The sequence below is a fragment of the Lichenostomus cassidix genome, chromosome 2 (assembly GCF_008360975.1).
Source record: "Lichenostomus cassidix isolate B80296 chromosome 2, HeHo_3.0, whole genome shotgun sequence".
Classification (NCBI taxonomy): Eukaryota; Metazoa; Chordata; class Aves; order Passeriformes; family Meliphagidae; genus Lichenostomus; species Lichenostomus cassidix.
In genome coordinates this window covers 47,903,086-47,926,870 of record NC_139482.1, presented here as the reverse complement: position 1 = coordinate 47,926,870, position 23,785 = coordinate 47,903,086, and the positions used below count along the sequence as shown (strand labels likewise).

At 40.2% G+C, this 23,785-nt stretch overlaps 1 protein-coding gene across 1 annotated transcript in view; it reads left to right on the top strand.

The window, feature by feature from the left end:
* Window positions 1-23,785, top strand: part of STAC (SH3 and cysteine rich domain) — a 73,495-nt gene that overhangs the window by 32,162 nt on the left and 17,548 nt on the right. Inside the window, exons 3-7 of the mRNA XM_085051454.1 lie at window positions 11,141-11,241; window positions 13,401-13,482; window positions 14,893-15,008; window positions 19,197-19,278; window positions 23,459-23,523. Of these exons, the coding sequence (XP_084907580.1) occupies window positions 11,141-11,241; window positions 13,401-13,482; window positions 14,893-15,008; window positions 19,197-19,278; window positions 23,459-23,523 (446 nt within the window). The remainder of the gene's footprint in view (window positions 1-11,140; window positions 11,242-13,400; window positions 13,483-14,892; window positions 15,009-19,196; window positions 19,279-23,458; window positions 23,524-23,785) is intronic.

Sequence of the window (23,785 nt, the reverse complement as noted above, 5' to 3'; positions counted from 1 at the left end):
CTTCTTGTAAAAACATTATTTTCCTCTTTAGAGTCCTTGTCTACCGGAGTGTCACTGTTATGTGGATAATTACAATGCTGAATAGCTGACAAAAGCATTATCTAGAAGAAAAATTATTAGAAGTTTTACCACTTTACCTTACTACGAGTTGCAGAAATCTTCAAATAAGGCACTTAGCAGAAATGCTTTTGCAAGAAATAGAGCACTACCATCATGTAGAGTAAAATGCCTACCCACGTTTGCTTGTTGCTGTCCTTAATATAGAAGGATGTCTCAGAGAGCAGTGATCTTTTTGGCTCACATGGAACATCGCATGTTTTTCTGCTTTAGTAATAGGAATCCAAGTAACTGCAACTTCACCAAAGCTCTTCTCTGAACTGCTGAAGTTTTAGTTTTCCAGGTATACACAATCCAGAGCTGTTTTCCTCTTTGACATAAGTTTATCTTATACAATGAAGAATGCTGCAAACACATGGCTCCTGACTTCTAATTCTGAAGACATGCTCAGTTACAAATGACATGCAGTTGAAAATTGTGATTACATGGTAATTTCCTTTATAACATGCAGGGAATGATCTGTGTTTTTCTGCACCTCTGTTTACAGTGGCAAGGTGAGATATTTTCTGTCTTGCAGTGTTTATTACAGTGTAATAAATTCCAGTGTGGAGCGTATATGGATATCAGGTTTTATTGAAGAAATAATGACATTACAGATGTTACCTTATTTTTTTTTCTCACACTAACTCCTCCCTCCCCACCAGCCTTTCATTACCTAAGTCTCCCCTTCCCTTCAGGGAGGGTCATTGCTAGTGACACTGGGTGGAAAATCGTGTTTGTTGCTGCTGTGATGCTGCTTGCAGTTGCCCATCTCAGGCACAGTCCCTGGGCAGCCCCTGGAATTGACGTCCATCACTGGATGTCCATCACTGATGTACAACATTGATGTCCATGGCTTCCTCATCTTCAGGATCTTCCAGTGTTTCCCAGACCCCTCCTCAGACCAGGATCTTCAACTTTTTCTTTGGCCTCCTTTCTGCTTTCTGAGACCACTTCTTCCTTTCAGGACCTCACCTCTTGGCACCAAGTCTTCTTTCTGGAAACCAAGTTCCCAGTTCCTCCAGTCTAAATAATGTACGTGCATAAGAAGAGCACAGCCTTTTAACTAGTGCTCTGGTCTCCTGTCTCTTTATTAATTGGAGGACTTGGAACAGACTGCTTATGTTTAGTCAAAGTGTCACCAACATTTCCAGCAGCCAGTAGTGGTTGCAGCTTGCACGTAGCAGCCTCTTGTCTGAGAGTTCAGGGGTTAGTTTCATACATTCACCCAAACACTTACACACTGTTACCTGCTGCATGTTCCTGTTCACAATTTCAGCTGTTCTTTCCCTATGACAGCTCCTAAATCTTAATACCTGTATTGACATTCAGCTCATTATGTACCTTCTGAAATATTGACCTGCTTTTTGCTGGACTTTTGTTATGTGTTTTAGCTTTGTACACTGTACAACAGACTGACACAGCTGCCAAAACTTTTGCTACCCTTACGGGTTTCCTTACCCTTGATAGTTGTGGCACAATTATGGTTGATGTTAATTAAGGTGTTTGAACAACAAGCCACATAGCTGTGCTGGTGCAAACCACATGCGTAAATGAGAAAAGCTATGGCTTGTGTTGGCTTGGTTTGTTCCTACTGGAATCCAAGGTGAATTCAGATAATGAAAATGCTGTCTAGCCATGGACAGTTTATAAGTGATGCATTGAATTATTCCTGTTGATAGACAAAAACTTAAAAAGCAGATTTTTGGTGGTTTTGATTACATTATTTAAATATTTATAAATAGAGTGAAATTTCAGCTTAATATCCCTATTTTTTTCACTCCCCAGATTCACCCTTGGGCAGGTAATGTCCTTTTTGCTTTGCTAAGCTACATAAACTTCTGTACAATCATTTGAGAGAAGTTTATTTTATTCATTTAATCAGTAACGGATGCCACATGGGAGTGTACCTGTAGGTGTGCTTTAGGCCAGCACTGCTATGTGTCAAGTAATGAATTCTCTCAGGCTGTAACAATGAAGACTGAGATTGCCTCTCTGAGCAGATGACAGTAGTTAATGAAGTGTTTTTACTGCCCAACCTGTGTGATTTCACTGAAATCAGTAACTATTTCTGTGGAAGAAATACTGAAAACCTCCCCCCACCAACCTGGATTTGGTGTGAAAGATTCTACTTGAATGTTTTCCATCGGTTGCACATCAGGAAGAATTCACAGAAAACATGATTTGATATCGGAAGGGGCTGCCCAAGGAAGTGGTAGAGTCACTGTCCCTGGAAGTGTTTAAGGAAAGACTGGATGTGGCACTCATCCAGTGCCATGGTCTGGTTGACACGGTGGTGTTCGGTCATAGGTTGGACTCGATGATCTCAGAGGTCTTTCTCAATCTAATTGATTCTGTAATTCCATATTTCCCATGCGGATAAGAAACTGAAACACACTTTGCTATAAAATATGATTGTAAAATTCAGAAAGGTGGAAGCACATAGTGACTAATGGTAGAAATAACTTCCCTGAAAACTGATCCCACCAAACTGGTATAACTACCCAGTTACTCATCGTGCTGCCCTGAATTCTCTCCAGTCCAAGCAAATCATGCTGCCAATTACACCTGCAGCTTCTCATGAGATCCTCCTTAGCCACATGTGATCCAAAGGAGGAAATGGCTTTGGAACAGAAATTTGTGCATGAAGCTAAATGCTTACCAAACACTAGATTTTAGCCACAGGTAGTTATCTTCTGTTGCTCCACTTCCCATCTCCATCACTAGCTGGTGTAAAATGGAACAAAGAGCGAGGAAGAGGAATTGTGCTCATGGCAAGTCACGCTTCAGAATTTTGCATGCAAAGCCCATCACTGCAGGCACTGCCAGTCAGTTTGTGCTAACACAGACCTGCAACAACACTGGGAGGTTGTGCTGCTGAGGGAATGGTTTTACTGCAGGAGAAAAGAGCCAAAATCCTCAGTAAGTCTGAAACAGTAGAGGGCCAGTGAACAACTGGCTATATATATATATCATGGGGTTTGGGTTTTTTAACTAAACATTTTATTGTTCAAATTTATTTTCCTGATCTTCTGGCAAATAGCAGTCTCTCATTTCAAGCCCATTGGTGATGATGGAGGCACATAAGCAACAGGCTATGCTAAAAATCCATTAGCAGACCAGAGAGGACATTAAATCCCTTTGCTGAGGACAGATTGTTCTTTTGTTCTGTAATTCTTTTCCCACATTTTCAGCAAGCTCACAGTCCTAGTCTTCATTTCATATTACAGTTTTTGTTCATATTTCTGGTTTCTGTTTTCTAACTCCTCTATAATGGTACAAGGCCCTTGGAAGATAAAGGTTTTGGCACATAGAAGTGACCCTACAAAATTCAACTGCTTTTTCAAAGCATTTCAAAACAGAGGAAAAAAAGGCTGCAACTGGATGACTTTTCACTTCAATACATGAAACATATAAAACACAGGTGCAAACAACCTGAGTCTGTGAAAACAGAAATCTTTTTTGAAATCTTTCATCACTTTCACCTCAAGAAGAGTTACTGAAGATGTTATGTTTACTACTATTACTGAGACCATTATCAGCCATTGATCTCTGCTTGTCCTCATTTGAGACAACACATCAAGCTTAATTTCTGCGTGTTCCCTTTCCAGTTCAGCTCTGGCACCATCACCTCCTGTAGGCAAATCTGCCTCTCTTCTCTGAAATATTTTTCTTCTCAGCAAAGCAGCCCAGTTCAAAGACCTACAAACACAGGCTCATCAATCTTGAAAATTGTCTAGAAAAGTAGGTATTGATACATCAGTGCCAGTTTGTTCAGAGCAAAGAATATTGGACATGATTTAGCATGCTAAATGTGTTTAGAGGACTGGGACTTTTTCTTTCAATAATGGCTGTTAGTTTATTTACCATGGCTTTCCAGCATCCTAATTAACATTTAGATGATCAAAAACCTGAGATGATATTTTAAGAAGTGCGGAGGTGGATATTTCCTTTCACGGATAGACTTTTATAGCAAAGCTGCTGAATATGTGAAAAGTGCATTTCAAAAAAAAACTTCTTGTGGCCAAAATTTTAAAAGACTTTACTTTACATGGGATATTTTTCATCTCTATAACAGTCTTGCAGAAAAACCTGCCTATTACTGCCTAATTTTTTTCTCAGCATGTCATTTCTAAAGAAAACTATGTCACTAGGAAGTCAGTTCTAATTTTATGCACTGTTTTGTAGCCTGCCTACATGCAAGGCAACTTTTCTTGCTATTTAAACATTGGATATTGTTATGGAGAAACTGAGATAGGGACTCAAATGGACCCACACCTCTCAGTGACATATAATCTAAAATTTGTTCACTTGACAGGATAGGTACCATGACTGGATAACAAGTCCTACTCTACAGAACATAAATACACAAGTTCCAGCTCCTTTCTGCGCCCCATTTTTGACACAAGGTGGATTCAGGGGAACAGGACACTTCAGGCAGTCAGGTCCCAAGTTCAGAGGTTCCTCCACTAGCTCCAATACATTCTCTGTATAGTGTACCTCCATCCCAAAAAATTATTGATTTAACACACCCAAAACTCTGTACATTTTGAACTGGCAGATATAACTATAAAAAAAAAAAAAAATCAACCCACAACTTAATAAAGAAAAAATCTCATTACTAAAGGGCAACTCTGTGTCCATCCATTTGAATTCTCAGTCAGGCATCAGACAGCAATGATTTCTAGTGTTCAGCCCTCCAGCGTGGCTGGGGAAATCCATGTTCAGGCTTTGATTTGTGGTTCACCTGATGACCAGATGGGGATCTGTGCCTCTGTTCCCTTCATCATGTCAAACGGGGCAAGTGGTGGGGCAGCATCAGGTAAAAAAAAAAAAAAAAAAAAAAATAATCAGAAGGGTGCCAGGCACTAGGACTAAGGGCAGTTCCCAAGGTGGCAGGAGGCACTCAGGGAGGCTGGAGGCCAAGCAAGGGTGAGAAGACTTCCCAGCTCATTCTTACAAACCTAAAGGTTTGGATGAATTAGGCTCAAGGTTTTTAACTTTAAAGATCTGGATGTCTCATGTAGAAAATGCCATTCTCTGATCTCACAGCTCTTGACTGAGACAGAGCAGGGGAAGGAGGAGCACTTGTCCAGCAGCAGCCAGCCACAAGGGCAGGAAGCAGCTACAGAGGAATTTTTTAAAAGAGTAATCTCTTTCAGCATCAGAGCTTTTACACAAAACAAATTAATTAAAAACTAAGAAGGGGGCATGAGAAGAGAGTGCATAAGGGCCTAGATATAACTGCAGAGGCACCAGTCTCATTTTGGGGATTTCCTCCTTCTAAGGTGACATCCTAAACCTTTCACCGCTGCAATACTGATCCAGCTCACTTAAAATTCTCCATTTCCCACAAATTTTGGCATAGATGCAGCTTTCTGGTGACAACTACAAATGTATTGGGGAGAAAGGGGCAAGAAGCCCATTATTTTTATCAGCCTCCCACAGCAGAAGTTGAAAATTTATGGAAATTATGTAATTTTAAATTAATTTCCTTTTGACAGTTTTAAATCAAAACTATTTCTGACTGGTATGTTCCTCTCAACTGGAATGATAAAAAATACTGGTTGGGTCATAGCTGGATTCACTGGAGGTAACAGTCTCTGTGTCTCTTTCATTTCCTCTTTCTCTCTTTTATAGACCTGAATCTTTTTCTCCACTCCTTTTTCTTTTTGCTTTTTCCCCCACTTTAGCATAAGTGCCTAATATAGTTATGTTTATACAGTCAGCATAACATCATGTTGTTACCAACATTTGCAGTTTTTTTTGAAATTTCTCCAGGCTGTAGGGCTTGTTCTCCCTCTCCAGCTATTAATCTTATTTTGAGGCTTGGAACAACAGGCAAAAAGCATCAGCCAACAGCGCTGTGGCCATAGCTGTGCTGGCCAAGAGGATGATGCAGGTTCCCTTTGAGTGTGTGTGACAAGCAGATTCTCATTTGCATTCCTGAGGATAAATGTGACTTTCCTGAATTGTGCAGTAGTTGTTAAAGTGCTTTTGGAGCAAACACAGATGTAAAGAGTTGGAATCAAATTCTGCCCTGTTCCCTCTGTCTTCCTCTGCCCCCAAATATTTCCATTCACCTATATTGAGGTGTTCTGTTTCCATTTAGGCTTCCTCCAAAAAAGACTTCGATTTACAGAAGTCATGCAGTGTGTCCTTTTAGTGTTATCTAAGGTCATATTTTCAGAACAGTTTAAGATTCAATTTTCTATGCCTGTTCTGGAAAACCTAGCTGCTGGTTTAGATATTCAAATGGGAGCTGACCCAGTCACAGAGTATTTCTAGCAAGGTGTTATTAAACATGACCTGCTTCTCAAAACAATGCATCATTCCAGACCTAGGTGACTGGATGCATTAGCTGATAGCTGAAGAAAATGGCTGAGTAGAACCTCATTTGTAAGTTTATTTAAGAGCTACTCAGGTATTCTGACATGAAATTTCCTCCTTTTTTTTCCAGTGAAACACTGTTTCTTTTGTCAGTTTTGCCTTTCTTTTGTTTGAACAAGAAATACCGGCCTTTACTGACTGGGAGACAATTGATACATTAATGAATAGGACACAGAGGACATTTGTTCAAATGTCTGTGTGGATTTTTCCTTACATGAATTTCATGACCACATTAATGCTACTTCATTCACTGAGGAGGACATGTTCAGTGTTCATGGACATTATAAGTCAGATAAACATACCTAGTAGTTTCCATTCTAAACACCCACTTTTAGAGTTTGCAATTTTTACAACTTAAACACCAGCATGTTGGCAAAATAATGCAACCTCAGACCGTTTTACCCCTTAGTCCCTCAAATGAGAGCCATCTCATACAAGTTTTGGCGAGAAATAAAGACAGTGGGCCCATGAGAAATCTGATGAAGCTATTAGTCACTTTGTGTTTGGAATGAGGCTAATGTGGTACTTAAGAGATGATGCTTAAAAACACACACTGACTGGGGCAAGTAAAAAAGAAATGTTGAATAGAACTGCCCATTCATCAAACACTGTCTGCCCTGTTTGGTGAATGAAGTAGTGCACCTTGAATAAAAATAGTGAAAATTGCATCCCCAGATGGCAATCAAAAAGTGACTGAGCAGAACTTTGTTCTGTCTGGCTCAGTATTTGACAATTGGCTTAAGTAACCCCAGTAAGGGTCTTTGGAGAAGAGGGTAGGAGGGATGGTTACTTTTTGAAGGTAATAGCAAAGAGTCCATCAAAGCTGTTAGTCTACTCCCCCTTTGAATGAAAACCAGAGAAAAAAGTAGTTAGGTTACTCCAAGTGGAGCCTAATTATTAAGCCTTTAGTTCCTGTATTTCTGATCCTCCACTGACTGAAATTATTCCAGGTGGTCTAAGACATATCAGTGAGTACTGTATGTGAGTATCAGCAGATTCCAGCTTTGCTTAAAGGCCAGGATACAGGAATATCTGCTGGTGGGAATAAACAGTAGGCTGCAATCAAGCCATCAGCTATTCAGGGGAATAGGAATCAACCTAGAGAGCGATGGTCAGGCTTGTAGGTCATCAGTGTGTTCAGCAGAAGTCCCTGAGGAGCCTGTTAGTGCCTGAGACTTCGCTAATTAGAACACTGCACCTTCCAGACAGTGCTGTAACCAGCTCAAATGTGAACTCCCTCCTTACCCTTCCCCTGCCCCATGCTTCAAACCATAGAAAGATTAACCTAGTGGGAATAAGCACACCACAGAGAAGCTTTCAACTTCAAACAAGGCCTGGTACCCTGTGGCAGTGAAGTGAAATTATCCTCAAATAGTCTGCCCTATAGTGTTGTAGCTATTGCTATTATTATTGCTATCTTTGTCACTGTCAATTTCTTTTTTACTTTTATGAACCATTAATATCACTCCTTTTCTATTATTTAATGTATATTCAGACCAAATTCCTAACTTTCTTATGGTATCTGGGGGATCTTATTGGAAAATAATATTTCAACACATTGCTACATCCTGTGCCACTACTTTAGGCATAATGAAATAACTTTTATACCAATTCATGACTGTAGAACCCTCACTGTACTCAATCAGCTTTAAATAACTTCCTTTCAAGATCCATGTTCTGCCTACTTTTTCACTGTTTCAAACTACCAGATGTCTTCCAAAACCAGCCCCATTCAGGCATCTGCAGGGTTAATAAGTTTGCATAAATGGGAGGCCAGAAATTGATGCAACGAGTCAAACCCTGGTTTCATTTATACCTGTACTGAACACAATCTCTTCTCCATGATGCAAGGTGTGATTTGTGCTTCAGTTCTGAATCTCAGGAACTTTTGGGTCAGATATATTGCCCATATATTGTCTGATTCCTGGCATGCACCAGTTTTGAAACAGCTTAGCCATGGTTCTCTGAGATGGTTTGATTTAGTGTAATGGGGATAAGAAACTGAAGACAGAATTATCCTGTGGAAAAAAAAAATATGTATCCTGTAGAAATGGCATTTTCAGAGCTTGAGACATGGTGACTAAATGTAAATATAGCACAAATCCTTCTTCTTCAAGTCCTTAGTTATTCCTCAGTGGGAAGTAGGGAGACACAGGGAGATTTTTTTTCCAAGCTAGTCCGACAGTAAACCAAGTACTTAGAAGTGAAACTGGATTCAATATTGGAGTTTTTGGTAGTTACAGGGATTTAATTTTGATTTACAAAGACTTCTTGTAGACTCAGATGTGTGACTGAAATACTTCTCTTTGAAGCCACTAGTTAGCTACCCACATGTACAATATGGCATTCAGCAATGGCAACATAGTGTTGTTCTTTTGTAATTGTCTTACTCATTTTCACATCACCACAGATTTCTGTTCTGAAAAATTTGGGGTTTAATTTTTAAAAGCACCACAGATACTTCACATTCATTTTGAACATCACATTTGGATGCACAATTGTTTTGACAAATGTGTATTTTCTGTGATCACATGGTTATAACATGTAAGGACCAAAATCCACCATGTACAGTTAACATTAAAATGGCTGGAAGAGCATAACACAGGCAGCAGGAAGGACTGTAAGACTGTCTGCCTTTTCACAGCTGAATATTAGGAGCAACTTGGCACAGCAAGTAAGAGTTATGTTACTACAGACCAGCGTGAGAGGAGAATTATATCCAGCGTGAGCACTGACGTGTTGCATAGGCCATCATGTCATTTTCCTTTTTTCATTCTGCCCTATGAATATAATAAAAAACTGTGAGGGAACTACTCTTTTCTCAGTGCCAATTGTTGATCACCAGGAAGGGTGATTCAGCATTTCATCATCAGTAATAAAAGCACAAAGCTGCAGAAGTCAATATTGGTTTGGGCATGTGTAATTGAAAAGCAGCTATAACTGAAAAAATCCTCACAGCAGACTAATCCAAGTGCAACCATGCAGGAAAAAGAAACCAAACAAACAGATAATCTGTTCTTCTAGGAAATCCTGTGTTTGCTAGGAGAGAAAAAACGCCAGAAAAGAAGCTACAAAAGATGTCTGCACGTACTGAGAGGGGGCTGAAAGGGGCAACATGCGGGGAACAGGCACTGACCCCACTCCTTGGAAGTCCCAGGGGCACACCCCACACTCAATCCCATTCAGTCCCTATGTCTTCAGCAGTCTCTATAGGAAGGTGTGGAGGATTTTGGTTCCTGATCCTACAGGAAGCCCACAAGTGAAACATCTGAGCCTGGCTCATTGCAACCACCCATGGCTACTTCAGCCTGCCCTATCTGGCTTGACAGTGGCCATTTCAGACACCCCTTCCTCTGAAAGTGGAACCCAAGGCTTGGGTTTTGACACCGATTTGATGAAACCTTCCCTGAAGTGCATCTTTCAGAGGTAGCACTTCACTGAATGAAACTGGCAGCATGAAAATGGCTTTGACTACCAGAATAACCAGGAGCTACAAGAGTACTTTCAGATACAGGATCCTTCTGACTAATATTCCTAACATGTCTGACTAATGAGGGCTGGTTAAAATGTCAAGAGTTTTTTAGAGGTTTTTTTACTACCTTGTTTCATACTCACTCTCACAGTAGATATTAATGAAGTGATATGTTGTTTACTCACTCCCTTTACACAGTCCTGTGGGGATAAAAGAGTTGCTGCAGCATACCTGCTTCTGTATAGTTCAGGAAGTGTTATGGTTGTATGAATAAAAGTGACTGTTCCTGCCTGGAAGCAAGCAGACTTGGGTCTGTCACTTAAGAGTAGGTCTGCACTGAAGATAATGCAGAGCTACTGTTGGCCAAGTCGGAGAAGTCTGCTTCTTAAAGGCAAAATTTCAGCTGTAGCTCCCCTAACTGTGACACAGAACTTTTCCAGTGGCAAGGAAGGAGAGCACAGTCAAACTTGTGGCACCCTCACTGCCCCACTCAGGGAAATCAAGGAACCATACCTGCACCCTCTGAGCTGGCCCAGGATGGTGAGAGCAGCAGTCCCTGGAAGCAACTGTCAGTCTTGTTTTGAGTATGTGTAATTGAAAAGAAACTATAACTGAAAAAATCCTCACAGCACACTAATCCAGTGCAACCACAAAGGAAACAGAAACCACGCAAACAGGGATGTGTTTGCCTGTGGGTGGTCAATGGTAAGGGAGCTGGCTTAACCCTCTCACACACCCCTGGAGGTACCTCTCACCCACAAAACCTGGTCCTCCACTGACAGCCTGGCTCCCCAGGGCTGCTCTAGAGCCTGGGTGCTCCTTCAGGGAGCTCCTCAGCCATGCACAGCCATGCCAAGACCTTTCAAAATAACAAAGGTGTTTTGCTTGGCGTTCATGAGGCAGAGACACTGTTGGTCAGACTATCACACGGCAGAGCATAATACAATACATAGCTAAAGGCAGCAACAGCCTGGGAAAGAGCCTGGGGGACAAATGCCTAAAATAGAGAGGCTGTAGAGAAAATGCTTGTACAAAGGTGCATTTTAAAAACTAGGTAAGGCAGAGAATGCTGTCAATATTTGCTCTACTGCAACAGACCCCATCAGTTCTTTCAGGTCACTTGTTTAAATGGACGGAAACTATTGATTTTGTCTAATTCAATCATTCCCGTGCGTTTCACAGGGACAAACGCTAAGCACGGACTGCGCTGTAAGGCTTGCAAGATGAGCATCCACCACAAGTGTGCAGACAGTATTGGACAGCAGCGTTGCATGGGCAAGCTGGTAAGTGAGCAGCTCAGGGCACCTTGTGCTGGAGCCACCTCCTTTGTATGCCTGAACCCCAGCCGTGCGTTTAGCTGCTGCATCAACAGGACCCACACCAGATCACTTTACTGAGGCAGGAAAAGTGAAACCAGGTGGTGCCCTGTTGTCAATTTGGGAAATTGCCACTACACAAGAATGCAAACAAAACCAAAATACAAATCTGATCCACTTCGTGGACGTGAGAATACAGTTGCATAATACAAATTTAGTTAGCTAACAGAATTAATTACCTTGATTTCAACTGTGTTTGCTGTAGTGTAAACCTCTCAAAGAATGTTATAAATTAATCACAGTATTTCCGTGGGATATAACAAATAAAAAATCCTTCAAATTATGTTTTATTGTTTTCTCCACTGTTAGGGCTTGAAGAAGACATAACTCATCTTAAAAAGCAAACCAAGGGATATTTCACAGTAAGACACTACAGAGTTTGAAGCAATGTCTCAGCAGGAGAAGCTGGGAGGATCCTGCCTCTGTATGGATACAGCACTTTAGTGACTGGATTGCCCTCTGACCAGTAAAATCTCATGACTGGCAACGGCAGTACACAGTGTCTGAGACAATTCTAAACCACCTTGTTGACTTTTATGAGAATGTGATTATTTTTGGTTGCTTTTGGAAAAAGAACTTGGAAAAATGACCATTTGGAATATGAAAACTGAATACATGTATTCATGTTTCAGATGGTATCCGATTTGTTGCAACTTGAAGGCATTCAAGACAACTATGAGCTAAAGCCAAACAGTTTCACTGTGTTAAGTGATAAAAAAATGCAAGCATTGACTTCAAAAGGGCTACAAACCCCACCTTTCACTGGAAAGATATTTTCTCTCCAAGAGTACTCACTGAAAGCTATTTTTTATATCCCTGAGACAAGTCTTTATGTATCTAAACCATAATCATAGTTCTAGTGTGAGGCATTCTGGTGTAGGAAGTTGGTCTGTGAATGACAAACCCTGGACAAGGCAAATATTACAACATGTTATTGGATTAATGCATTTCTTGATTCCATCCTCAGCTCTTGTGGTCATTAGTTTATAAAAAACAGAAATACAGATACGAAATTTACATCAGAAAGTTGTCAGCAAAGCCACAGGAATTTTGTGAACTCATGCCCATGCTCTGTCTGAATCTAGCTTGTGGGTAAACCAAGGCTGAAGAATCTGGAATTTATTCCTCTAAGACTCCAAGTTTATGAGTCCCCTCACTCTTTTTCACTCTTTTCGGCAGCTCATTACCTAAAGGACTGGTTGTCTATCAGGTTTTGATGTACACTGAACAGAGGATATGGAAAATATGCACATTTCTTCTACTCTTCCCCACTTCTCACTGTGACTAGAAGTTCTCACAGCCTGCAGAAATTAGAAATCTGAGAGACCATTTGTGATATTCCAATGCCTTGAAGGCATTTTGAATACTAAGCATTTGCCTGAATTGAGGCAAATGTTTTTTAGAGTGGTATAGGGCACCATTTTTTGCTATATTATGGTAATCTTTATAGGTATAGATTGAGTTATTATAATGCATTTCTCTACAAGTGGACACTGTAGGGATATCTGGTAACAGCTTGGAGAGTTTTGTGACCTTACAAGACCAAAAAAAAAGAAAAAAAGCATTTGAAACTGAAGTGAGTCAGCAGTAAACCTTACAAAAACCTATAGAAAGGTTCTAAATTTCTTGGGTTTCACAAGTGCATATGTGGGAACCTGAGGAATTGGAGTTAGTGTGGGGAAGGATAGTCACACGTTTAGCAAGCGTAACACAATGCAAATTCATGTTATATAAGAAGATAGGAGAGGGAAACTTCCCAGAACCTCTAATGATTCAGCACTTCTACAGCAATTAATTAGTGCTGCTTTTGTGACAAAAATAACAAAAGAAAAAGGGGACCTGAAAATGACTCCCTACTTCCCCATAAATATGGGAAATTGTTTTTTTTTCTAGGAGAAAATTCAAATAAATCTCTGATCTCTAAACCTCACAGTGACTGAACAACAGGAGGCAAATTTCCAGATTCATCTCAATGTTCCAACATTAACCAAAGAGCTAAGGCTATTTCTACTTCATCAATCAAGGCAAGCAATGCACTTCACTTGTTTTTGCTTTTTCTCCTCCAGCCAAAGGGATTTCGACGGTACTACAGCTCACCACTACTCATTCACGAACAGTTTGGCTGCATCAAAGAAGTGATGCCTATTGGTAGGTTTTTTATTGCTTTTCCATTCAGTCTTCCTTTGGCAGCGCTCTGCAGCAGCAGCAGCAGACTTCCAGCATCCTTTCAGTGACTGGATGCCCTTCTGCCATCTCAGGAAAGGACCACTTCAAAAATACAAAGCTGGAAGAGGAGAGGGTGTGTTTATTGTGTGTTTTGCTCAAAACCCTGTGTGCATATCTCTTAGTAATTACCCTGTTCATAATAACTACCTGAAATCAAGGTAGGAACCTAGAAGTGAAGAAACACCGAAATACTGAGGTGGAGTTCTGAGCTGGGAAGAAACAGATAAAAGACAGGGACATCAAAACAGCAGGGGGCATTCAACTCACTGATCTGGCTTTTGAGGGATTCCACTAGGTTCCGGGCCTTATTCATCCACACTTCTTACTTTCCTCATATTTTTCCTTATTGATCATGTCTACACATTGTCTGAATACTTGAAAGATCACTTTTTCCTCATTGTAATATCAAATTTCTGAAAAGAAATGTTTTGAAATGGAGGAATTTAGTTTATTCTAGAAAGTATTTTCTCCCCCACCAGTACTGTGACCAAGCAAACCTGGAAGTACAAAAAATGAAACCTAAAACTAGGCAATCAGTATAAAATTACTTATCTGATGACATTTGCGTAGTTACTTTTAGCAGTTAAAAAAAATAACGAATTACAAGGATTTCATCTAAGTTTCTCTTTCTAAAAAACACCCATCAATTTTATCAGAAGTAATAAAAACATTTTGAATGAACTCTCGCTAAAAAAATAAGGTGAGTTTTTCTGTAATCAAATCCAAAATCTCTTGTTTTTTCTCAGTACTTCGGCTTAAATTTTCCTCCTACATAGTGCTACAAATGTACTATAATCTACATGCTTACTACTTTGTGTCACAAGAGAAGCTGAGGTCTAAGAATGCAAGATGTAGAAAAGTCAGGACTGGATTTGTCCGTCCCATTGAAGACATCCCTTTCTCTTCCATGGGAGATGATTTTTGTGGCTGGCTGTGAGGGAGAGCTACTGTTGAGAGCAATCCAACAGGTCACTGCTAGAGACAAACATGGATTGGAACCTCCTGGTACTTTGTCTTCCTACCTCAGCATAGGCAGCACCAGTGGTGATTAGAGAAGGAGAGTGGGAGGTGAAGAAAGACAAGGCAATGGCCAAAAAGAGAAGACCCAGTATAAGAGGAGGGTGATCTTCATGGGAGTAGAGAGAGGTAGCAGAAAATTGATAGCAATTCCATAAAGTTCAGCACTCACTTTTTATCAGGATAGTCTCTCAACTTGTGTCTAAGCAAACAGCCCAACCTGTTGGTAGAAATGGGTGTTCCTCCAAGTTCAGCAGGAACATGATCAGAAATATCTCCAAGGTGTTGATGCATGTTTTGCTCCTTCTGTTGCAGCCTGTGGAAATAAGGTTGACCCCGTGTATGAAACTCTCCGCTTTGGGACTTCTTTAGCCCAGAAAACCAAAAAAGGAAGTTCTGGAAGTGGGTCTGACTCTCCCAACAGAAACTCTGTAAGTATCCCACATTTTTTCCCATTGTCTTTCTGGAGGAGCAACAGATATTCATTCACATGAGCTTGCATCAGAGTTCACAAAACTTGCATTTCAGACTGTAAAAAAACAAAATCTTACTCTCAGCTTTCATATTGAGATCAGAAAACTTGTTATTTTTGCAAATTTAGGTTTTATGTATCTTTTAGATGACTCTCGAGAAAAAGAGAAAAGTACTAGTTAAATTAATAAACTGTTTTTATCAGATTGGAAAAGGAGATATTAATCTTTTTATTTTACATATCCATTTAGTAGTGTAACAGAGATATTTAACTGTCAGGCTGGAATAGATGCATACTGTCTGTTGTTGATAGTGGCCATTTGTCCTTCATAAAAGTGATAACAATGGGTTGAAGTCCTCAGAGGCTAAATTTAAAAGTACAAGATCCCAGTACAAGCCCAGCCAAAATTAAGACACTGCTACTGCAACAAAGCAAGGGATGGGGACCTCCACACCTGTCCAATGGAGAATCATGAGGGAGGCATTGCAGATCAGGGCTTCTCACTCCAAATCCCAAATATAGGCAGGTGTGCTCAGGTGGTTGTATCCAGATAGGGAGATTTTAACCTTCATGCTAATGTTTGTCATTTGCTCTCTCCCATTATAAAAGTCAGTTTCTTCAGGACCATGGCAGGAGAGCTGGAGAAGAACAAGGGAAGCAATAGTTCCCTTGACCCTGCCTTTGGTATATCTATACCTGGTTCAACAATAACAAATGCCAATTTCTTCCTTACAGAAATAATTATTTAAACAGCATTGAGATCCATGACATCAGGCGCTCCTTCATGACATTGAAAGAACATTTCATACCCTCTCAGCCTCTCATAAACAAGCACTTACACCTATGTTTGAAGTTCTCTTCCATTCCCAAGAGATCCTGCCCACTCCACCCCTCCACCCTTCCCCCAAAAATATAAAAACCAAAAAAAGACAATCACACCTGAATACACTGGAGGCTAAAGCTGATAAACACCTCTAAAAATCACACCCACATTATCTGACAATCTCTTCTGCACTCACCTCAGAATAAAAATCTCCAGGCACAGAGATGAGGCTTGGTCTCCAGGGCTCAAAGCAAATACTTACATGCGTAGTATCAAGTCACACTAATATCTGTATATGCTTGTTACAACATTTCCCTGCCATTTAAATGTATGCTCACTCACATGGCTGAACTGCAATCTAAGGTGGTAGAGGTGGACTCTAAACAGACATCAGTTCATGTCAGGAAGGAAAAAAGACTAATTTAAGCAAAAACTAAGAGATGTCTGGAAGGGATTTATTAAGGGACATATCCTCTATCCACCCCTATTTGTGCCTTAAATGGAATTTATTAATTCCCATTCTTTCTTAAAACCCAAAGTAACTCTACCACCTGTCGCATTGTTATTACATTTCTTTCTTTCAACTATTTAATTTACTTTGAAACAAAATTTCTACAAATGTAATTATTGCTTTATAAATCAATAAACTTTATGTTGAATTATAAATGACAACTCAAGCATAGAAATCACTAATGCTGCGTCAGCTTACCCTAGGGAGCTGATCATAACAAAGTGGGCTGTGGGTGTAGGATTAGGAACGCAAGTTCATTACAAGAATTTCTCCCGGGTATTGAAGCTGAGAGAGAATGTAACATGTGTCAGCATACAGGAAATAGAAAACATTAGAGAATTTAATAAAGAGATTTGAGAAACCATAAATTTTGCCAGCACAAGCTTGTGGACTGAGATGAGGATAAAAAACAGGGTAGGCACAACCCTGAAAGAAATAATGGGGCTGTGGAGCTTGGGAGTAGGTACTGAGCAGTGACTGCAACAGGGATGTGGCTCAGAGCCCTTAGAAGCACACAGCTTCTAAGGGCCTCAGTTAGTATCACAGAGGGACTATGACCTTTCCCCAGTGATCCTCACTTCTGTGCTGCTCTGGTCCTCTCCAAGCAGACAGGGACATGGGGACACCTGGGATATTACTGCACCTTGCAGGTGGTGTCCAAGCATGGAGCTGCTCCTGCTGAAGGTGGTGAAAAGCAAAGGGGGACTGTAGGAGCTGTACCTTGCCCTACAGCCATGAAGCTTCCATACTGCATGCAGTTCATGTCTCTGCAGAGAGTAGAGACAGCCACCTTCCTCTGAACTAGCCAGAGTATTTTTAACACGACTGAGCTGTGTGGACGTACTCACTGATTTTTCCGCCTGGATTCTGCATTTCCCATAAAAGAAAGTGGCCATATGCTCCAGATTTACTACCTACTGCTTGCTTCAAAACTGTGCTTCTGCAACCCACATTTATACAGAAAGGCACTTGAGGTGATGTAAATGTGAATCTAGTTCTTGTTAGTTTTTTGTGGATCAGCTTCTCTCAAAAGCATCTTTGCACCTCTGTCTATTCTATTAGACCATTTGTCATGTAGTCCTTGAGTGAAAAATCAGTAAAACTAACTGAGGTTACCTCAGAAGGTTTTGGATGAGGTACATACTGAAGAGGCAGTCACTACACCTCCCATATGCACTAGAACCCAACAAAATAACACTAATTGCCAATCAGCAATTATGAAGCTAGTCAGTTATGAAAACTGAGGAACATGTTGTAGCAAGGAGCTGAAAAATAGCTGGGACTTATTCTTTCAACAAAGCCCAATTTTCTCTTATCCACTCAGCAACCAGAATCCATAGATATGCTCTACACTGGCTTTGTGTAAATTTTGCTATTGTAGTGCCTTCTCATCCTCAGGTGACCCATTTTGGCCAGATGCAAGACAAACATGCTGCAAAAGGCTGAGTCTAAAAACAAGGAATAATAGAGCAGTAAAGTAAAAGGTTCTTAGAATAGCAAGGGGGACAAGATAGCCACAAGACACCTGTGGTACAAATCTACTTTCAACTTCTTTGTACATTAGTTTCCTTGGATGGAGAAATAGCTGTGAAAGTACTAGATATGAAAAATAAAATTGTGGAAGTACTTTTTATAAAAAAAGGCTTTGTTGTCAACATTAGAAAAAGGCAAAAAACAACATATTAAATCTATAAAGCAATTCAGATTTTGCTCCCTGACCAAAAACAGTGAATGTTCCTTGATGCAGGCAAATGTCTGCAAAGCAATAGAGTGAACTATATTTACAGTACAATTGTAAAGTGTTATACAACAGCATTAAATCCTTCTTGTGACTTAAAATATGTTAACTAGAAATAAATAAAGCTTAGGAGCATGTAAGTATTTACAGTTACTCAGATTAGAGCAAGCACCTGACTCAAGTTCAGCCTTTGGGGATTTTATGTTTATCAAAGATGTAGAGAGTTCAGTAACTGAAGTTTTGTTAAGGTCAGATTTGCACAGAATTGTTTGGAGCAGTTCCTGGTTCCTGTTGGGCTGTACAAGGAGAAGCTGACTACCCAGCCAAGGAATCTGGTGCCGTATGCAGAGTATACTTCTGAGGCTTAAGATTATGTCATCCCACGTTTTCCTATACCCTAGAACATTGGGTCCCTAATCATGACTGACATTAATATGGTATGAAGAAGAAATCATAGTAATTCTAAAAGCAGCACTTAGGTTTCAATTTCCCTAACCATACTGGCTGGGTGACGGTTTAAAAAGAAAGTGAGGACAGATATTTAAAGACTGACTTAATCAACTCCATTGCACTCCAGCTCTTTCTTTTACAGCATTTTAACAGAATGAAAATGGCCCTTACATTACAGTTATTTTACTGAAATATATATTCGGGGCTGATATATTGAAAGTCAGTGGTTTCAACTCATGTCCAATCTCCTTGGTGGATAGCTATTTAATATAACTGCAGAATCTGCAAATTCCCTCATGCCCTTTCTGTTTTGTACAGAGAACCACATTGCTTAACATAAACCTTTGCTCCTTAACTTTCACTTAATTTTATGCTGCAGAAACTTTTTGTGTTCCACACTGCAGACTTGGTCTGGAATTTTTCTGGGCATTCACTGCTCCCTGTGCAGTAGGTATGTGTTGTGCATCACCAGATCAAATGTTTCCTTCACTCCCATTATGCTGACTCTGCTCTGCTCTGATACCACTCAAGTACTATGTTTCCCAAAGACCCTTGGTTTCTGTTTCACTTCATCTGTCCCTTTTTCTGGCTTATCCCATCTCATTTGCTTTTTCTGTCCCTGCAGACAGCTGACCTGGTAGAAGTTCCAGAGGAAGGCAAGAGCTCTGCAGGCACTCTTGACATAAGCAGGAAACGCAGCAACAGTGGTGAGTGCGCCAGGCCAGGACAGCACCTTCAGGTGTAGAGGTCTGTGTACAGCCTGTTTCAGGTGGGGTTATGGCATGTCCATGCTTTAGCAATATTCTGGTTTTCAACACAGGAGGTGAGTTGGTGCAAGAATTTGGGGAATGCTTTTCGCCCTCCGGATGAAATTCAAGCCACCAGTTTTCTTAATTTGATGTGTGCAGAACTGCCACTGGACAAAGTTCAGGTCCATTCTCTATCTCCTATCTTTACTTCATTAACAGGACTGTAGATTTAATATGTTTTACTTCCTCATTGGCAAAGTGGAACAAAAATACTTTCTTTCTTTTCCATATGTTTGATTTTTCTGCAGGATTTTGTATATCATAACCTCTTTGGGACAAAAAATTGATCATAAATGATCCATGTGTCTGTAAAATATGCAACGCAATGAATTTTGATTATAATTGCAACTTGTCAGTGTAACTGTAGTATATGCCCAGTAATATTAATGGCCCAATTCCTTTGTTTGATTTGCAGTACAAAAATAGTGCTTTTCACAGTACTGACATGATGAGATTTGAAAATCATCATAGCATCAAGAGCTTGGTAATCAAATCTCAGCCACCAAAGTTGATGTTTGTGACCCTGTTCTTGAATTCAGTCATGGTGGTGGAAGTTATAAACAAAAAGAGTTATGGCTAAGCACAACTTCAGGCCCAAACCATCAGAGCAACTTCTGTAGCAGCACCTGAAATCTGCTTTGCTGAATATCACAAGATGTACAAAAAGCAAACCACACCGAGCATAACTTTCTTCTTCATGGCACCTCAAGTGCTCCTTACATACTGCTATGAATTCATGTAGGTGAAATGCCAACTTCAGCTGGCTGTTTCCATATTATGCTACCTCCTTATTGCTTTCCTTGCCTCTTGGTCCTATCACCTCTCCTCACTGTGTTCAGTCATTTCCTTCCTCTCATTTTGTTAACATCTCATCAATGTTATCTGATTTCTCCTGAAATTTTTTTTAGGTTTTCCACCTTGCAAGTGCAAGTTGACCTGACCCGGTTAAAGATAGAGAATTCAGTCTGCACCACGTTGTTTAATCCTGCCCACCTGAGATTCAATCAACCCTGTCTGAGTGTTCAGATAACTTTTTATTTCTTTGTCAGTCAATAGTTTCATTTCTGAAACCCAAAGAAACTTTTTTCTCTGAGATCTGTATTCACTGACTGCACAGAGAGGCATTCAAGGAACTTACTTGAAGAGATTAGTTTAAAAACTCAGCATGTGTCAAACCTCCAAATAACTTCTGCGGCACATTAACGATTCCTTTGATCAGCACTGGCTCTTTTACAATCCATCCTTCAGAGACTCAGGGTATAAATTATGCATCAGTCACTCCAAAAATTTCCTCTTGGTAGATTTTTAATAAACTGCCTGCACTGTTTGCACAAGCTACGGAAATGGTAAAATCCTTTTCAGAGTCTAAAAATCCCTAGTTTTTTTCTTTTTTTTGTCTGCAGCTGTTGGGGCAAACAAATATGAAAATAGATGGACTTCTGTTGTGTGGAGATATGAGCTACATACCTCTATGGCTTTGAGATTCAAGTGCCTCCTATTAATATCCAGAGGCCACAAACTAAACATAGATTAAAAATTTAACAAAGTACGTTCAAAATGTTGTTACAGAGTGACTCATGACTCCTTTTTCCTCAGTTGTCCACTGCCTCTTTATCAGGCAGTTCCACATTAATGCCTTGATGACTCAGGTCCATTCCAGTTGTGTTTGTGTTGTTTGTATTAAAATACTGTCTTCTGCAAATAAGTATTTAGGGAAATGTACATTTGATACTCTTTGGTAAAGGGAAACAGCAGAAGAGACACATCCTGCAGAAGGGCCCAGCTTTCAGGACCCAGCACATGTGTGGCCATGTAGTTACTCCTGTAGAATTCCTATGACAACAACTTCAAGGGGAGATTATTTCATTCAGGCCCTGTCATAAATTCTGTGAAGCAAAGCTTCCCAGTTTACAGCTTTGAGAAGGCATACCTAATTTCCAGCCCTTCAGCCTCCTCTAAGCCACTTACACTCTTTCACTGCTGTGAATTGCCATCTCTAACAGAAGTCCAGCAAGCCAAAATGTACTTTAGGTGACATCTATGAGCCTGTTATCAATAGTGATTTGCGCCCTTTCCCCTTGAGTCAAATATGGGATATCCTCCCTGCAAACCCAATTTTGGTGAGCACTTCTCAGCTGACACAAAGATACAGTTCAGCTCCCTCCCCACATGCTGGGTCAGCTGCACAGTTTATGAGGCTGTACATTCATAGCTTGCTTTATTTTCTGTCACCAAACAGAAATTACTCAAGACCTGATGCTGAAATACTTCTCCTTTGTCTGGTGAATGACCTTTTGCAAGTCCAAAAGTCTCCTAGTTACCTAGCTAAATATTCACTAGGACGTCCTCAATTTGCCTCCTAACTCCTTTTCCTCTGGACACAAAAAACAAAGCATAGTCATTTGAGTAGGACTTAGACACTACCAAAATGTAATAGCAGCACTTTAAACCCCTTTATACACATGACAGACATACATATACCCCTATACTAAAGATTCAGGAAACTATTCTAAGGTTTTCCCTCGTTTTCTCTCTGGTTCATATGACAGTCTGCAGGGTCAGAGTCCCTTTGCAAAAGGACTTGGTGAGGGGTGTATTGAGGCCCCAGCTCTGCTGCAGTTGGGCCAGCCGGACAAAACTTGTGGCATTTTCAGGTTAAGTGTGGCAGGTATCAGCTCACATGCTCTCTTCACATTCACACATTGAACTTTATGACTACAACATTGTCTTACATTTTGTCAGAGAAGATGTGTGTGTTCATGAATGCCTGTCACTTTGTACAAAATCTTTCTCATGCATGTTGTGGCTGCCATTTCACTTGTCTCTTATCTGTTACAAGAACACTGTCTTGTTTTTCAATATCCAAGTACAACATTCTACTGTCAAAGAACCTTACTATTTCACTCATAAAGATTCTTCACAGACTCTGTGAGGTTGTCAGCTACCATGAAGACTAGTCGCAGAAATATGTACTAATGAAAGAAAGGATGAGAAAGTGAAAGCGCAGAGGAGAAAAATTCAGGGGTTTGGTGTTCCCTGGACCTTTTTTCCCCTGAATGCATGTAACTGTATGACAGAGAAAAAAAAAGAAAATGCCCCAGTCAGCCTGATACTACCACTTTGGAGATTTTCAAGTTGTTAGACACGACAAAGTCCAGCTTCTGCTCAAAACAACTACAGAGGTAAATGGTGGGAGAAGAGTTGATGGTTCTAGCTGCTCAAAAACTCCAGATATTAAAATCATATTCAGTCTTTATCCAGAAGCAAGAAACACTGGGCAATTCTTAAAATGTGAAGGGAGAATTTAGTCAAAATTATAAAGCCACTATGGTTTTTCTAGGGTCATAACTGAGGACAGGGATCAGTCAGCTCATGAATCAATTATGATAGAGGGTCACTGATTACCTATCAGGTATGCTAAGTGTTGTGACTGTTGTCTTAGTCCATGAGTTTCTGATTTGGTAACTTAAAAGAAAATTTCTTTATCTAAAGGCCTGAGTTTAACCATCCTGCTTTGAAAGCAATACACGTATCTCTTGTAAATTCAGACAGACAGTGTATCCCGTGCCCACCAAGGCATGGGCTCCTGGAGAGTGGGGCCAAAGAAGGCTATCAAACACTAATAAATAGAGGTCAAAGAGGGGAAAGAAGGGGTTTGGCATATAAACTTCCCCAATATTGTTCATAAATGATCATCAGCTTTAGCAGGTGCTTTAAAATGGACATACAGCTTATCCTAAAGATGTAAATACAGTACTCGATGTGAGAAAAAGCCTGCTGGACTTTAAATAGTAACGCACTTACAGTACCTAGGTTCTGTTTGTAGTGCTATACTTGTGTGTATTCATCTGATCAAAATGGTTTATTTGTTACACTTGTAAATTCTTGAGGACAGAGATTGTGTCATGTGCCAACAGCATATGTGGTTTTGTTTGGAGTGTGGAAGGGTTTGGAGGAGACCACAAGGAATCACAGAAAATAAGGGAGAAAAGGAAGAGATCAACAAAATCAAGGTGATCCTGTTAAGGTTAAGAGTCTTAAACTACTCCTAAAATGTCATGTGTTTGCTTTATTTCAGTGTTTACATACTCCGAAAATGGCACAGAACACTTTGGAGAAGAACCAAAAAACACAAATTCCCCGGTATGAGCACAAATTTTGTGGTGATGCAACGACAATGGGAAGTCATGTAAAACTCTTGTTTTCATGGCTGTCTGAGGACCTTGAGTAGGTCTGCTGGGTCACTGATATCTGACTGTTGTGTTCTTTTAGCACAGCTAGAAGCAATGTACAGTACTGGATGGCTTTTTGGTTTACCCTTTGTGGTCACTTTTATGTTTTTCTAATTATTGCAAATTGATTTGTGAATACAAAAGATTCAGTGTGCAGGCCATGTAATTACAAC